Genomic DNA, 18,765 nt, shown 5'->3' on the forward strand with positions numbered 1-18,765 from the left:
CTCACTGAACTTCAAATGGGAAAACACATGTTTGGGAAACGCATGTTTGGTGTTTGGAGCCTTCGGTTTGTATTGAGCGTTAGCAGCGCCATCGTTCCCTATGGAGGGCAGAGGGTGTAGATCAGCGGTGATTCACTCCGCTTGAATACAGCTCCTTTCTTTTAAAGGTGAACTCTAATTAATAGTGTTGTAATGGACATGATATGACAGTGAAGCAAACTGTGCCGTTTGTTTTGGAGAAAAATGTGTGAAATCAAATGTTTTCTTATTTTAACTAGTCTCCTTAGCTGCAAAAATCAGTTGCTCTTTTCTTCTGATTTTCTGTAACTGACTCATAGAAAAGGACCAAAGGACCTTTCATGAAAATGCTCATTTTTAATAGTGGCAACATTTAAAATTAGTACATAGAGATATATTTGGTAAGATCATATAAAGTAAGATCATAAAACCTTTCGGTACTATAAGCCTGACCAGATTGATGACCATATGTGCGATAAGTCTGCCCAAATTCCAGGGATGTGCTTCAGTAATAAACAAATGATCAGTTTCCTCTTTTGAAAGAATCATGCTCTTGTGTTGATGGTACTCCAATTAGATGCAAAAATTGAAGCCAACTTAACCATTAGCCAAGGACAAAATTAGCATGCTTGCTAGAAACAATCAACTCCAGGAAACACAAAACTGCAACTTCCCTTTCCAGACTTTCTAGAGAAAGAGTACCAGCGTGGTCAGAGAGTGTAACCCCAGTGACATGTATGGTTTCCTTCAAGGCAAAAGACATTCCATATGGTATGAAAAAGAGAAAGCGGAGGGTAAAAATCCCTGGAGAGAGAAAACAAACATTTCCTGCAGGCAGAGGGCAAGACACCACCTGGTTGTAATGTTTACATGCAGACAGTGTCAGAGCTGTCGAGCAAACAGTGGCGGCTTAGGGGCAAGATAAGAACGCTAACGAGTTAGGGACAAGCGGACATTTTAACAACACACAATCAATGTTGAGTGTGAGATCTGAGGAGGGCTTCACTTCCATGACATACACGTTTATGCACACATGCACAAACGCGCACGCAAACACACACACACACACACTCACACACATACACACACACGCACACACACGCACACATGCATGCACATACACTTGAAAACATATACGAGCACAAATAAACCTGAGTGAATGCACACACGCATATATACCCAGACAGATGCACAAGCACATACATGCACAATGCAAATATACAATGCAAATAGGGGGCGACATAGTTCAGGAGGTAAGAGCAGTTGTCTGGCAGTCGGAGGGTTGCTCCCTGAGCAAGACACCTAACCCCTAACTGCTCTGGTGAATGAGAGGCATCAATTGTAAATTGTGCTCTGGATAAAAGCGCTATATAAATGCAGTCCATTTACCATTTACCAAACACAGTCACATACATGCAAGCACACACACACACACAGACACACACACAGGCACCAACTGTGAGAAGTCTCGCAAAAACTTTGACCACCAAATCCACTCCAAGTGAAGTTTGGGTGGCCCCAATGACCCAGAGAGATTTAAGTTCTAGAACATTCTCCAGCTGCCCCTCTTACAGACCGATACACCTTCCATGGTCCTCATCTAGCCGGGCGTCACATCACAGTCGTCTTCCATTGACTCCCACCAACAAATCACACAGAACCCTTCAGATCTTCATGCACCATTAACCCACCAAGCATCTTACAGGTACCGCAAAGAGCGCCGAATTCTTCGGACACTACAGATGGCTCCATGCAGTCATGCTCTGGACCTACCCGTGTCCCTCCCGTCATTGTTACGGGTGCCATTGTGGGGCCACGATAACGACCTCTGGACCCAAGGCCCCGAGGCCCACCCAAGTACTGGAGTAGTAAGGCTTCCCTTCCCATCCCAGGGTCATTAGAGGGAATTTCCCCCTCAACCCAACAATGAGACCAATCAATGAGCCATTCAGCGGCTAAGGAGGGTGGCAAACGGGTGGGCACATTGTCTCTCACCCGTCAACCCGTCTGTTAAAACCTTCCTGCCGCTTTTTTTTTTGGTCAATACCGGCCATATTTTCACTTTTGACTCCCCACGCCCACCCCTTCTCTACCGCTCAGACGCATTGTTTAACACTGGAATGTTAAGGGGGGGAGGGGGGGGGGGGCTCTCAAAAAGACGTCAGGGGGCTTCAGCTCAACGTGAATCGTCCGGTGGGCCGATTAGTCCCCTTGAGCTCTGTCAAGTGCTGTCCCACTCGATGGGATTACGCAGTCCTCCAAACAGAGCGGAGGCTCGAACACACTTAGGGAGTCTGCTCTCCTCTGCACCATAGAGTTCAGTAAATCAGTGGAGCAGAAGGTCCAAGGGGTCAGAGTGTGGCAGGAACCAACAGATATCTAGAGAGAAACATGTTTTCATTTTGCACGCATTAGGTTTAAAACTGCCAAAAAAGAAAACAGGCCATAACTTGCAGCAGGTGTAATTTACAGCACCTTTGCGTGCTCTGACCACAAATGGTGAAATTCCTTTTTTAAAAAATGTAACACTTTTGTCCACACTCAGTCCGCCACATTCTGGGCCTTGCGTCCAGCTGGGAGAGCGCGGCGGACCCTGCAGGGGGGAGTCCTCTCCTCTCCGAAAATCTAATTTTCCCACAGCGGGACACGGAGGGAACCATGAAAAAGCGCACGTCACAAGTGTCTCACCGCCCCTCAGTCACCCCAGAATTTACTGCTGTGGGAATTCTCAGCCTTGAGATGGGCTTCACCTCCGTCGCTACCGGCAACCGGCACAACCTCCCAAATCGAGGAGTCAAAGTCAAACCCGGGGTAGAGCTCACGAGGGGGTTTGTGGAAGGCGCCGCGAATTTTCCGGCCACGCTAACCGCTCACCAACTCATGGCGAAGCGGCGGCGCTCGGACCGCTGCTGTTGCTCCGACAAATTCCGCCTTGCACTGCTGCACAGATTTAAGAGAGAACGCGTGCTCTGGGACACGTGCCCCCCCCCCCACCCCAACACAAACATACACACGTCTTTAAGACACACTTGGCACGCAAACCTTCGGAAAAGCACGCCACGAGCCTCAATCTCAAGTGCCTGCAATGGCTATCAACCGCCATGCGAGAGAAAGGCCTTTTCCTGTTGCAACAACATCCGCACGGGCCAAGGAATCCCAGCAATGTTGTGTCAAGTGGGATGTTTAATTAGAAAAGCAAATCTCCCAGTTTATCGCACTGCGACAGCTACAGAGAAGAAGAAAAGCAGAAAAACACTAAAGCCAGGATGAAAAGAGAGGAAGCGGAGGGTTGGAGGTGAAGGAAGAAGACGAAAATGAAACCGCAAGAGATGAACAAAAGAGCAACAACAAGGCGCCAGTTTACAGTTTAATTTTTGGATGTTCTTGGGCAGGCTATTCTGTTCCCACAATAAAAAAGGAAATAAATTTTAAAATTAAATAAATAAATTATAAGTAGGGGGCGGAATAGCTGGGGAGTGCTTACTGGAAGGACACCGGGGTGTCTGTTTGAAGGAACCGGGCAATAGGAAGTTGCCAGTTTGGACTTTAACAGCTGCGTGCCTGGGCTGAACGCCTGAAGGAATCTACATTACATTACATTACATTACAGGCATTTAGCAGATGCTCTTATCCAGAGCGACTTACACAACTTTCACATTGCATTTACACAGCTGGATGTACACTGAAGCAATGCAGGTTAAGTACCTTGCTCAAGGGTACAGCGGCAGCGTCCTACCCGGAAATTGAACCTGTGACCTTTAGGTTACAAAACCAGCTCCTTAACCTATCTAGCTTACAATCAGCTTTACTGCAGCTGAGGGAAAGTTAAAATGGTTCACCAACACCCCACAGAACCACCACCCCCCTTCCCCCACAACCCCCGACTCCTGAGTACTTGCACCAGGACAGGGGCCAGAACGGGTGTGTGTTTTACCCCAGAGGGGATTAACTTTAAATCATAGCCACAGCAGCGCTATACACTATTACAGACCACTTTTCTCTCCCGCCGTAGATGAGAGTATTTTAAACCGTATTTTAGACCTCCTATCATGGGAGTATTTGCCTAAATCTGTGAGTGCCCAGCTCGTCTAAGCCATTTTTTTTTCTCTTTAGGTGTCAAATCTCCTTTGAAGCCTATGATAAAACCCCACGCTGTACCACTGGAAAAATGAGGGATTGAATGGTGCTGAACTAAGCTCTCTGTGGACGTCATGAAAACAAGAAGCTGAGAAAGGGAAAGAGAGAAAGAGAGGGAGAGAGAAAACTGGTAATGACAGAAAAAGAGAGAAATGGGGACAGACAGAGATCAAGAAAGAGAAATTGAGAGAGAGAAATGGGAAAGAAATACAGAGATAGGGAGAGAGAGAGGGAAGGAGGGAGAGAGAGAGAGAGAGAGAGATAGCCAATCTAAACGTCCTTTTATCCACACTGAATGACTGATTGGCCCGGCGCATACGGTGGCTTTGCAAGGTGTTATGTTACGGAGATGAAGGGGGTGTTTTTCCCTCCGTTCAGAGAAACGATCCCTGTCACACAAGAAGGTGAGAGAGAGGGAAAAAGAAAAAAGGGGGGAAAAAACAACAAATTACAGCGGGGCATCGAGAGAGAAGCGCGAGGAGGGTCCGATGGACCGGGGCGAGGGGGCGGGACCAGCCCCGCTGGTTAATTCAATACGGTAATCTTCTCACTGAGACAAAGCGCACATTGAGGGGCAGCCCCTGGCCCCAGTAATGAGGCGCTGTTGAAAGGCCAAGCAGGAGACCGTCCCTGGCCCCTGCACCATACCTGAGTTCCCCTGGTACACTACCCACAGCCTGGGCCAAAACAAACCAGGGAGTGTGTGTGTGTGTGCGTGTGTGTGTGAATATGAGCATGTGTGTGTGTGTGTGTGTGAGTATGCACGTGAGAGTATGAGCATGTATTTGTGTGTGTGTGTGTGTGTGTGTGTGAGTATGAGCATGTGTGTGTGTGTGTGTGTGTGTGTGCATGTGTGTGTGTGAGTATGAGCATGTGTGTGTGTGTGTGTGTGTGTGTGTCTCTGTGCGTGTGTGTGAGCGTGCGCGTGAGAGTATGAGCGTGAGTGTGTGCGTGTACGCGCGTGTGAGTATGAGCATGTGTGCGTGCCTGTTTGTGCATTCGTGCGTGTGTGCATGCATGCGCATTTGTGTACCTATATGTGTTTGTGGGGGGTGTCATGGCCATTGTCCAGTGAGAAGGAGACAGAGGGGGAGTTTTGGCCAGGGGAGGTGCAGGGGGGTGTTTGCGCAGGGAAGGGTCTGATCTTTGTCAGGGGGTGCTGTCTGAGGTATGCGGGCTATGTGACTCGGCTCCACCGGCGTAAAATCCTATCAAAGGCTTCCAGTCAAGTTTCACAGGCACAGAGCTAAGCCCTTTGATAGAGGCTGGATGGGACCAGGAGGGCCACCAGGCCCAGGAGCACTGCTGTCCCATTACAGGACTAACCTCACCGTCTTCATCAAAGGAACACAGAGCACGTTCTGAACCTGGCAGGAGATCAGCAGCAGGAAAATCAAACGAATCCGACACTTAAACAAAATGATTTCTCTGGAGCGCTTTAAAGGGGCGCTTAATGACGTAGAGTATTATGCTTTAGGGAAACACTGTTAAAATAATCACTTAATCATACTGAATGTGCTTTTCAGTGCTTACAGTGTGGGGAACAGGAGGCGGTGTGGGGTGTTATGTAAAGGACATTATCTTTGGTCTGCATAGCTGGCTCTTCCACCAGCCATGGTCTTATACACAAGAGCCACAGCACACCAGTTTCACAGCTGAGGTGGAAATGGCTGAGGTGGAAAGCCCCTGTGGAATTGTGGGGAAATTACGACCCCTCTCATCTATGAACAGACCAGATTCCCTCTCAAACCAGACAGTTCTACAGCTGTGGCTCTCCTCCCTGACACACTGCATATTCCTAATATCAACCTGGTGGCACCTTATACTGAACACAACTAAATCCCACAGTCAAACCATAGTTTACTGTGCAAAGGCACAGCCTGATGTCACAGTGTCAACCCGTTAAACATTGTTACTGAAAACCTGCATGACCATAAACCACGAACTGCTAAAGCCTGCAGTGTTTTAACCCAATAAATGTTGCCAAGGGATATTTACCACCACATTTTAAATAGAGCCACACTGGGATGCTGTTTAAGTCACGCCCACTTCCTGTTTTCTCTCTAAATACAGAAACAGATACAGATAATTTTGTTGGTTTCACACCACTGATTGCTCATATGTTGTTAGTGGAACTGGACTTTCTTAAGCTTTCCTTACATTATTTTCAAGCAGGAGCAACATGGATCATATTCAAATGCAGAGCAATCGCACCAGAAAGTCTTGAGACAATCAGCCGAAGCTGTCATCAAACCAGTGTGTGAATCATTGAGAGGTACAGCACGAGACAGCCAGCACACCCCTGCCCCCTCCCTCTCCTGCATCGCATCTCTCGCTCCAGATAAACAGCCGGGGAACGCCTGCCCTCCTCTGCTCTCCTCCTCACCCTCAGGCTTTTCTCTCTTTCTTAAAACAATGACATAGATCTCATAGCCTGCTCACTTTTATTTGAGGTTTTCTCTTTTCTCCAGAATGTGCGGGTCCAGCCCAACGCTGCAGTAATAATGACCGTGTGCTGACACTTATTAAGTAGGACAGTTGAGTCAGAACCTCTTGACCTTTGACCTCTGACACCCTTGCATTAGCATTCTATTCAACTTCACCCCCGTCCACCTCCGAAGTTACCCCCACCCCCTTTGCTTCCCAGATTAATTCATTTCAGTGTCATATGCACGTCACCTCACTGAGCGTGCACAATTTTGAAATGTTAATATAAAATCCATTTTAAAAACAGCTTTTAACTTTTTTAGGGACACACCCTTCACACAACCGAGTAAATCTTGCAAATCTCAACACTGTCATGTCAATCATGCGGAATCGGAATGGCAAACAGAAGAGGGCAATGGGTCGAGGCATGTGGTGCAGTCCATCAAGGAGTTGACATGCAGCCCATATACAAGCACCCCGTGTGGCCAGGGGTTCGATTCCCAGGCATGACACTTTCTGCACCCTGCGGTTCCAACCCCGTCCATTCCCCCCTCTGTCTGAATATAGTGAAAGAACGCATAAGGAGGGCAGACGGTCTGCTCCAGAAGACTGCCTTAGAGGATGAGAGTGCAGTTGCAGGTTAGCAGTAGCATATCTGTGAAAGCAGACGGGACACTTACGATAAAGGCACCCTGCCTCTCCGTTGAGCTGTGACCATCCAGGACAGCACTTGTACACGGGCTGGTAGTCCTGTCTGTACACCTGTCTGTAGCCTGTATAGTAGACTGTCCTACAGAAACACAGGAAACATTTGCAGATGGTTAACACTGATAGAAGAACAAATGTTGTGACAAATAAATTAGCAGCAGTTGATATTTTAATTCAAACTGATATGAATGTTCTGATGCAGGACATATAGAAACGGCATACTGGGAACAAGCCCACCTAATTTTAACCGCATGGTGTTTTGTAACATGACATTTTTGAGCAGTTTAATGTTAACATTTCACATTTCGACTGACATCAACTTCCTGGCTCCGCATGATGGAGAACTAACATATGGGAAGGAACATACATACCCACTCCATCTAAGAGTTTGGGGTTTTGTAACACACTTTTTGTATGTGGGGGGGTGGGGTTTAGGGGTAAGATCATTGCTCACATATGCTGCGCTCAGAGGGTGCTTTGCACTTCATCCTCTTTGATGCGCCACTAGTAGAACGAGAGGTGAGAGAGGCTCGTCTCAGAGGCTGTCGCTGAATTGCTGGAGATGTCTGGGAGTTAATGGACTCAGTATCTAAGGAAGGAGCGCATACCTCCCTGGGACCGGCGCTCATTTTGGCTCTGGGCCTCCCGGTAGTTTCACCGAGCCCGGCTCGGCTCTAACCGTCATTTATGCACCGCGCCGCACAGCGCTAAGCTAAGCGCTCCCTCTTTATGGCCTCTAATTGATGCCTAGCCCGTCATCAAAGCGAGTTCCTGCCTTGCGCGCTGCTAAGTGCTGCAGAGAATGCAGGAGATTAGGCTGCGGTTTGACAAAAGGCCCCAGAGAGACGGACACAGAGAAAGAGTGGGAGAGATAGCAAGTGAGAGAGAGAAAGAGAGAGAAAAAGAGAGATGGATATATGGACAGATACAGAAAGAGGAGGAGGAGGAGGAGGGTTAGTTGCCTGAATTTAAAATAAGACAGGCTTCAAGATGTCACCTGTTGCCAATAAGTTTTTAGATAGGCTCGCAGAACAAAGCTAGAGTATATTTCACTGACTGAGTGGCCAAGAATCACAAGCACTGACACACTCAACCAGAGCAGCAGCACCACTTAAAGAAGTATGCCACCTTCACTAAGGGTTCTGCAACTGCACTGGGGCTGTTGGAGGACTGACACCCAGCAGCCAGCAAACACATCATGTTATAAGAATGCCAGAGAACATTCCGTGTGCATTCCCATTTGGTTATGAGATAACACTACGATGAGAATGTTCCCAAAAAAGTCTTGAACCATATTTTTTCCTTCAGTGGTTGTCATTTTGTCACACCATATGCGTTAATAACATTTTAAGAATGTTCCATATCTAAGTCCTGCCATGCCTGATTGATTCACCATTGCTTACTTTCCCAAAAAAAAAGTATTACAAATTATTAAAAATGGCAGTTCAAAGTTCAAATTCAAATCATGGAAATGAAAAAACAAATCTGAACAAACGTTCTGAGACGCCTCCTGCAATGTTCTTTGTCACTTAAGGAGTTCAAGGGACAGGCAGGAAACCAGACAAATTTAGGGTGTTGGGAACATTTACCTTGAACTTAACATTCCAAGAATAGTCTAGGAACCAACAATTGTTAGCCGAGCATGCACATGCAGCTTCTGGAAACTTCTTACTGTCTTAGATGGGGCTGGAAGACTTAGGAGAACTTTTCAGAAAGCCTTTGCTGTCAATGGCCTCACATTCTATTGGCAGACTAAGAGGCTTGGAAAATTTGCGTGTGGATCTTTCGTGAAAATAGCCGAGATCTGTTAGATCTAATGCATTGTTTTTATCCTTAATGCGAAGATAAGAGCACAATGACTATAAATCATTACTGCAGATTAAAGGAGAGGGAAAGAGAAAGAAGTATTGCAAAAAAAGCAAGAAACTATCAAATTAGCCTGGGGGGGAAAAGGTCTTCAGATCAAGCAGACATTAGACCTCATTAAGACCTGTCTAAAACTGAAATAAAAAACCATGACTGTGCGTTCACATGAACACCCAGAATTCACATCTTTGTGTGTTCACATGAATACCCAGACTTCAAATGTGTGCACATGCGATGTGCAATTTTAATGCAAAAGGAACTTCCATTCAGCAGACAGTTACCCACTGGGACATGAACCTCTGAACAGGAAGCACTCCCCTTGTGATATGCAGGAGAGCGATAGCCCCATGAACTGACTACCTTCCTGTGTCCTGTGTTGCATAGATGGCTTAATCAAATCATCCACTCACTATTAGACAATAGAAGCACAAGACTGGTCCAGCAGTTTTGGCCTCCAAAACACATGCAGCTGAGCAACTTCTTCTCAAGTCCGAAAGCCACTAATCTGAGCTCCAACAGTCACTGTTCTGAAGAATCAAGTATCTGAGGAGCGCATCAGTGCTCGATCAAACCAGGGCACTGCTGTTGAATACTGCGGTGGGCACTGTCTTGCTAACCAATATCCTCTGTCTCCAGGTGATGCCTTGGCTGATTATGCCATATCGAGGGATGCCCAGCCATGGTTGGTCTTGGCAAAACCAGGGCTATAGGGTGCCATCACCAAACCTAGCACTATACTGACTCAAACAGACATGTGACTCCAGAGCACGATGCAGAGACCTTTGACAGGATTAACACAGTCGGGGGCCTGCAATCCCTGTTAACTTTTGAATATGTGCACAGGACGTGAGGGGAACTTGCACCTTGGCGTTAGTGTCACAGTTCAGAGGCGTCCCATGGACTTTCACCCCCCAAATACACGCAGGGAGTTCCTGTGACGCACGCGGGAGGAGGTAGCGCCGCGCGGACAGCTGAGCGAAGCCTTATCTCCGCCTGCAGCGTCTCCTCTCCCCCCCCCCCCCCCCCCCCCCACTGGCTTCACACACGCACATTAAGCAGAACAGACCCCTCTGATCACCAGCCACAATACCGCTATTCTGATCAGGCTGGGAGGCTAAATTCTCCCTCACCCCCCTCGTCTGATTCGGGAAGCGTTTGAGGACTTTAATAATCCTCTCTCAACAGAGCGATCGCTTTCGGCTCACTGTTCACAGAACACCCCCACCCCCCTCCCCCCCTCCCCCCCGTGTCCAGACACACAGAGGGCCCTGGATTGGATTTCACTGGCATCAACCTGCCAGCTCGTCTGTGCCACCACCGCCCTCTGGATAAAAGCGCCGCTGACGGTAATCTATCCAATCCCGTCCCACAGCTCTCCCAAATGTTTGCGCTGAACACGTGTGCCGCGCTGAGCCTTACAAAAACACTTGTTAGCTTAGCAAGCGCCATGGCTTTTTAAAGCTCCTAATACGGCGTTTTTGTTTTCACCCCTAGAAGAGAACAGGAATTTGACCCTGACCCTCACCCATTAGAACCTTTCGGTCCCAGGAAAGGGCAGGCAGGCAGCTAGAGGCTATTTTAGAAAGGGGTTTTGGGGGTAAATTGTTTTGGGGGGTGTCAAGAGCAAAGAGCAATAGCGAGAGAGAGATTCACGCCATATGTCCAACTGACTTATTTTTACTCCTGCGACACAACGGACCCTTGCCATATTAGTGCTAATTATTTCACAACCAATAAAAAGCCATCAGACAATACAGCCCATGTGGGACGGTAATATTGTACCCTTAAATGATACTTGAAAGCAAAGGGTTGTTCAACTCTACTACTGTGTGTGAGTGTGAATGAGTGTGCCTGTGTGCACATGAAATTCACTGAAGCATGACCAGTTGTTGAATGAATGAAATAGTGAGTCATTGGATGAGAGTAGGGTCAGAATGATTGAATGCTAATTGGATGAGTAAGCAAGCAAAAAAACAAATGAGTGAATGAGAGAATGTTTGAGTGAGTGAAGAGATGGCATGACTGGGTGAGTAAACAAATGAGTGAGGAAATTACTGTGTGAATGACTAAAAGTATGCCGGTGAAAATATGTAGGTAGAGACCAAAGGAGTAAGTGCTTAATGGGGGAGTGAGTGAATTTAGTGTGGGTTACTCAGAGCACGGGGACGAGGGCGCCAAACTCACCTCCTCTCATAGCCGATGCACCACACCTGCCCAGAGCAGCCTTGCTTCCACACCTTGACCATACGCGTGAAGGCCTGGACACAGGGCTGCCTCTGTGCAACCAGCATCAGCTCCTGATCTGCACACACATTGGGCCTATAGGGGGCGACAGAGAACAGAAATTACCAATAAACTCCTACACCTCATTTAGACCAATGAGATTCTCTCAAATTATAATAATTTCTCCATGACAACCATGGACCCACAGTAAGGCTGGGCCTGTAAAGAACACCATTAACCTGCCATAACCATTACACACCTACCATTTACAAATCTGCAAACAAACAGTTTAAATTATATTGTACATAAATATGCGTTTATGTACAATATAATTTAAACTGATCCAGCTTCTGAGTCAGATTCCCACATTGAAATGGCAGGCAATTTTGTTGAGAAATATCATTTTGTTTAAGTTGAAAAAAAGGAACACATTATGCGATTATGTATGTTTTCAGTCTAAAAATGTTATTGAAAGATAATTAATCTGTCTAAACTCAGTTCAAATGAAAATTTAAAGTGCATGTCAAATATGATTTTACAACAAAAAGAAACAAAGACAATCAATGCCAATCGAATTTAAAAAGAAACAGCTGGTAAATATAGCTCAGGATGTTCGGATACTGTTGAACTTGATACCCTTTTGTGAAGCAAAATGCATGCACAAGGCAAAAAAAATGGCATACTGATTTAATTTGCTCTAAAGGCCTTCCTACACTTCTCTGGGGAATTTCCACCATGATTAAAAATGGATCTCCTTCAAACAAGCTGTTTTCAGCTAGTTACCTGAGCTTAAAATGAGACTGGCTTCAAGGTGTCACTTGTGTTGAACAAGACTTGACATGTGACAGAGACTCACAGGATAATGTTAGCATATGTCTGACAGATCAGGCAGGCCACCCTGGCCTTGCCTTGTGTTCTCAGAGCAATGTGCAAGACCAAGGGGACCACAGAGATTTGCCCATGAATTGCTTTTCAGATGTATGTTCAGATGTTTTTCACAGCATGGTCTGCCCCAATTTATTTTTATTTTTGCTGAGAGCTGTTCTTACATTTTAAGAAGATCTGAATGTTCTGTTTAAGAATGCAAGGCAGTTCAGTTAGCTGTCACTATTTCATTTAATTAATGTGGGAAAACCCATATTGCTCATCTTTGAAGGCAAGTTCTGTGCTTTTAAAAGTTCAGTAGACATAATGTCTACCCCACTTGGCCCTCTGTGTTGTGAAACATACTGAGTAATGTACAATATAGTTCCTCCTCTCTGAGGTTGGCACAAGGTTTGCAATGCAAAGAACACAAATATTTAGGGATTTTATGTTATGTGCCATTTAGAGAACATTCCAAACTCTTAGACCCCAAAATAATGGGACTATCATTACGGAGGTGGTAATGATTGTTGGCATGCTCAGCCTTCCAAAAACCAACAGCAAGTTATTGATGTCATTCCTGTTTTCAAGAACATTGCATTGTGACACCATGCGATGAGTTTGTTGTGTCTTCTGTCAGAGGAGTCTCTGATGACCCTAACATGGACAGTATTTGCAAGACAACGTTCATAAATAAATATAAAATTTTAATCAGAAATTGTATACATGATTAATGAACGCGTGGAAAATCTGAGGGTCTCACGGTTTACTCGAACATTTGGACTATGAAATTGTGAGTGGCTGGCACAGCACTCATATGAATGCGGGTAATATGATCTGGCGTCCTTCCTTCAGCCCACGGAAACATAATCCCCGTGCATATGGCTCCTTTTTGCGGTAGACATGGAAAATATCTTTGTTTGTTATGATAATGACAACAGACAACAAATAGTCCACCTACTACGAGGCTTGCAAATAGGGATGTTGGGCGGCTATTTGCCGCGCATTTTGCCTGTCTGTAATACGTTTCGCAGAAACAGGCTTTAGGCTACAGTCGTTAGCAGGTCAGCTGCGCTTGCGTGGGTTCTGTGGAAACGATCCTGAATACTGTGAGCCCTCTGGCGAATCCCGTGGCTAAAAGGGCAATGAACGCGCCCAAACCTGCGATTACGTCGCTAATTGTTTCATTCTTCCTTGTTTGTCTACTGTGTTACAGAGGGAGACCTGTAGAAATAGGGTACAGAAAACTGTGCACACTTCACCAGATCGTGTTGCTGAAGTCCAAGTTATCCACTGGCTGCTTCGCACTTCTTTCCAATTAAATCGCTGCCTACAACAGTCTGCTCTAATTCGCAGCTTCTTACAGCCCTTATGGCTGTGGGTGGGTGACAAGATGCAGTTAACATTTGCAGATCTAAGTACGGGCAAAAACTATAAATGTAATTTTATATCACGCGGTAGGTTAAGCCTATTAGAATATCCCGGCGCGCAACTTGCGAAAGGGTTCGACTTATGTTCCTGTGGTGTTCTGACGTTTCTTGTGTAGGCTTCAGTAGAATACTAATATAGGCTACCTGAATCGCGCACTTTGTTATGTTCCTTAATTTATGTTACTAAACAAAATATTAATACGAGATTATATCGTGCTTTCCTCAAGAAAAATACGGGTACCAACACGTGTTATTGCAACAAACCCTTTGTGCGCTGTATAAATAAATGCGTTGTATAAATACAATTTTATTGATTGATTGATAGTAGGTAGGCTAATACCACGAAAGAGATGCAATCATGAACATAGGTAATGTGAGAACAACCACAAAAACAGTCAGTAACATCCACAGCTAGACACGTTTTTTTACACTGAAAAGAAATAACAATAATAAATAATCACTTGCGTCATGTGCGTCAACTTTAATGATTTTAGCACTATTTCACGTATTGAAATAACGATTGATTACATTGATGTTTTAGTCATTTTTAAAGGAATAATAATTACCCATACACAGCAAAATGTTCAGCGGTAGGCTAAATAAACCCAGAGTAGCCAACATATGGTCCCTATTGGACTCCGAATGTGCTCTGGAATTAAATGAACACTAAATTTTACTGAGTTAGCATTTTATTGAGTAAGAGCCTACATTACTCATTCCCTCCCCCTTGATGCTTGTTTGAGTCTATATCCTGGTTTATATTTGATATGGTTACTAAAAATTAAACTTTGATAGCTATGTTTTCATCGGACAGAAACACACCATCTGCAGAACTCATAACTTTGTGAGTTAGCTGATGTTGTCGAGGTTATCATGTAGCTATGTTATTGTTATCAATTACACACAGTAGGCTATGCTATTCATTTTTTGAAATATGATTTATCAAATTGCCAATGTGCTGGTGATGCAAAAGTCATGGCATATGGAACCATAAATGAATACGCTGCCTCCAAAGATCCGCCGAAGGCTGCAGTCCACACAGGTGACTAAAAACTTAGTTCAGATGCCGGTAGCTCTAACTGCAAGTTACTTACATATAAGGTTGAAGACTCCTTCCATAACGAGATGTTGCGTGAATCCCACTAATTAAGAAGAACAGCACTACAGCGAGGCTCAAATCCATTCTTTTCCGTTGTTGCGTGAAACGAAACTACTGAAACTGAGACATTTAAAAGATAAACTTCTTTTGTACTATTTTGCCAATCTCTTTCAAAGTGCCGTGCCCGTTCTGACAAGAAAAAGTGTTTTAAAAATTCAAGGAATCTGCGATTTTGTCAGTCACACAACTCCTCAAATGCATTGTGAGAAATGTGCCAATAAATTTTATTGTTTTGGTTTATAGAATGAATTATAATTTTGCACATAAAAATGTGTGTTTCTCATATAACCCATGTGCTCTGAGTAGTAGAAAAATGCTGCATTTGTCAAACAGAGCATCGGTACGAAAAACTCCTCCTTTGATCTGGTTTGGGAGGAGAACACGCACGTTAGACACACCCACTCAGGTCAAAAATATCATTTGAAAAGATTACTCAGCAAGTCTTGGACCGCGGAGTGTCTAGATACCTCTCCAACGTGCCGTTACTTGCACATATAGTTAATCGACCGGGGTTAAAACTTACTGCGACAAACATCTTTTTAAATGGTTAAATAAAGTCGTTCTGATGTGAAATTCACATTCAATTGTCATTCAAACATTTTCCATTTAAAATTAAATAATGAAACTTTTTCGGACAGTTACGTCACGGGATGTTTGAAATCGGCAAATGTTTTAAAAGGCACCGTGCTTTCAAGATTTATTTTAGAAGCCAGACAGGATATGGGCTACATATTATTTAGCTAATATATTTAGATTCCCTGCAAGAAGTAGGTATGTTTTATTTCTAGTTCCCAACTGAACACCTGCAGAAAACATTTCGGTTTGATACTAGAATGTACCGTTAACGGCGAAAGACAAATAACTTCTCCAGTGATTTCTTAAGTTGGTCAAGCCAGCCAACGAAGTCTCAGTAAATCATAAATTCAATTATCCGCCAACATTACATTATAGGCATTTAGCAGACGCTCTTATCCAGAGCGACTTACACAACTTTTACTTAGCACTTTACATTGTATCCATTTATACAGCTGGATATATACTGAAGCAATGCAGGTTAAGTACCTTGCTCAAGGGTACAACGGCAGTGTCCTTACCCGGGATTCGAACCTGAGACCTTTCGGTTACAAGCGCAGTTCCTTACCCACTGCGCCACACTCCGGCAACTAGCGTGCGCATATGACCAAGAGGAATACTCTAACACATGAATCGATCATTTCCCCATACATATTTAAGATCCTATTGTTTTATTATTATTTGTCTACTTTGAGTCTATCACAAATCAAATTCTGTGCTGCTACATAGCGGTTATGAAATTAACATATTCAAATATTGTATTCTAATAATCTTTTACACACTTACTTTCATTCATTTTGTTGCAGTCCTCTAAAATATGCTGTCCTTAATTTTTTAACAGTGAGAATAAAAACTAATTGACCAGAACTAAATGTACGATAGGTTAGGGTAGAGAACAATTTCAGATATTACAACGGCTAGGTGTCTTTAATCAAGAATGCCACGACCATGCCACATCATTTAATACTACAGCACTTCTGTGTTTCATTTATGACTAGATGATTTCCCCATTCATATAGAACATGGAACTAAAAATATGACAATAAAATGGACACAGTGAGCCTGACGGAGTAGGCTACAGAAATCTACTTTTCAGCATCGGTATACAGGTCTGTGATCCCACGCATTTTGTTCTTTAGCGGGAGAAAGAAGGGAACTGTGGTACACTACCTGTTTCCAGTGGTTTTAGTATCTGTGTTCCTTCATTTGCTCAGTTCTAGCTATAATCACCTGACTTGGCTGCAGCATGTACAGAAATTAAGCATTCTATTAAATGGCAGATTTTGATTCCTATATCAGTATTACTACAATAACTGTGCACTACAGTGTTAAAAGCAATTAATGGATACTAGAACAAGACATTTGCGATTGTGCATGACAACAATTATTTTGGACAAAAGCATTCACACTGTAAAGGTTTTCCATAAACATTGATGGCGCAATTGATCGCATTTGTTCAGCAATGCTGAGAAGGAAACTAAGGTGGGGGAGGGGGAGGTCTGGGGGGCAGTTGCATTTGACGAAGAATAACACCTCAGATGCTCCAGAGAGAGCACTTGGCCCTGCCAGCACTCAGCTGAAGAAACCCACAGCTTATGTGCGGCAAACTGGTCCACTTATTGGTAAAGAATGACAGAAGGCATAGAAGCTCCTTAACTCTGCACAGAGGAACCGAGGGCTATGAGAATACACGAGACGGGGAATTGAATGCATGGATTCAGCTGGGCAAACTTACACGTTCAAGCCATTGACCGAAAAAAAAAAGGGGGGGGGGGAGGGTGTATAGAGAGAATGCGGATGGGGGCCCAGATTCATGCTACTGCTGCTGTCCAAACACAGGCACCCTGGGTCTGGGCCCGCACTGCGATGCTGGGGCCAAGGGGGCCGTGCAGGTTCAGCATCTGAGTCATGACTGTATAAATATGCGGCAGGAGCACCAGGGCGTCTGCCGCTGTGGATCAATAACACACACAGTGGGGGTCTGCCTGCAGCCTGCAGCCTGCAGCCATGAGGATGTGACTCCAGACCACTGCCTCTGCTCAGAGCAGTTCAGGATGCACAGGGACCTTTGTTCCACTAAGCAGAAAATGTGAATATACAGTATGTGAACACTCTCTCTCTCTCTCTCTCTCTCTCTCTCTCTGACACACACACACACACGTTTCTTCTGTGAGGGATGACTGTTTCTTTTGAATCAAAACAACTAAATCAATAGACACATCTATGCAGACAAATGTGCAGAAAGAGAAATCATATATAATACATCTAATGTCAAATATGCCTCCAGTTTAAATAATGTAATGACTGAGGCCACCATGTTCATTATCACATGATTCATCCTCTATGTACAGGAGAGGCAAAGACAGGAAACAAAAGTTCCAATAGAACTGATGTAACAATCACTATTGGTAACTGAATGCAATGGAGTTCTAGAACACCGACTTGGAATTTTGAAAAAAAACATGACAAAAATCCTACTCTTCAAAGGGTTTAATATCTTCACACATTAAAATAATTAAAGCTCACTTAATTTACATCATAAATATCTCTTTAAACTATTTACCTTACATATATTACCTTAATATTTTTCTTAATTCCTAGGGTCTGGCGATGAGGACATAGTGCTTGTGAAATCCAAAAATGAACACATGCATATGGAACGAGGTTGAGTGTTTGGTCAAGACTATCTGCTAGCATCAGAACTAAGTTTTACTGTATAGACCTCCTCCACTGAACTGCAGATAATGGTGGCCGCATTATGCTGTGATAAAAGCTAGCAGACATTTTCATCTTTCACCACCAGCGTCACACCCCCCATTAAGGGCAGTTGTCACTCAGCAGTGCCAACAGTCTCTGCACTGAAAAATCATTCAGCATAGTTCTACAGAGAGCTAAAAGAAAAACCTCAGTCTCTGAGACAGTACAAATGGGGCAATAAAGATGGAATGGTGGAAGTCAGGGGTGATACCAAAGTCCCTGTTCACAGCCCCAGGAACACCATAGGACCGGTTGGTTCATATTGTATGGGACGGTCACATATGGTTTGTCAGATACACTTTGCATTACTCACAAATGTGTCATGGCTGTCAGCACTACCTGTTCACCTCAGCTAATTATCGTAAGTACACCCAAATTATTTTCCCCATTACAATCAGGTTTTTTTTTCCCTAAAAGGAGTGTGATAAAATTACTAATACTTGTCTTCAACAATTTACAACTGATGTAATTGTTTTCACGTATGCTATTAGAAAGGTTCATAACCAACTTTCATGTGTACTTGGAGAATATATATACACGTCCCAGCTTGAATTTAGTCAGATATATTGCCTGAAGCATAAACATAGTGACTGTGATAGTTAC

General features: G+C 44.3%; 1 protein-coding gene across 1 annotated transcript in view; it reads right to left on the minus strand.

Moving 5' to 3' along the window:
• megf6a (multiple EGF-like-domains 6a) overlaps positions 1–15,153 on the minus strand; it is a 112,424-nt gene extending 97,271 nt beyond the window's left edge. The window contains exons 1-3 of the mRNA XM_035383529.1: positions 14,768–15,153; positions 11,341–11,475; positions 7,263–7,372 (exon numbers count right to left, since the gene is read on the minus strand). Of these exons, the coding sequence (XP_035239420.1) occupies positions 7,263–7,372; positions 11,341–11,475; positions 14,768–14,856 (334 nt within the window). The 5' untranslated portion in view covers positions 14,857–15,153. The remainder of the gene's footprint in view (positions 1–7,262; positions 7,373–11,340; positions 11,476–14,767) is intronic.
• Between the last annotated feature and the right edge of the window lie 3,612 nt (positions 15,154–18,765).

This window comes from Anguilla anguilla, chromosome 11, assembly GCF_013347855.1.
Source record: "Anguilla anguilla isolate fAngAng1 chromosome 11, fAngAng1.pri, whole genome shotgun sequence".
NCBI classification, from domain to species: Eukaryota; Metazoa; Chordata; class Actinopteri; order Anguilliformes; family Anguillidae; genus Anguilla; species Anguilla anguilla.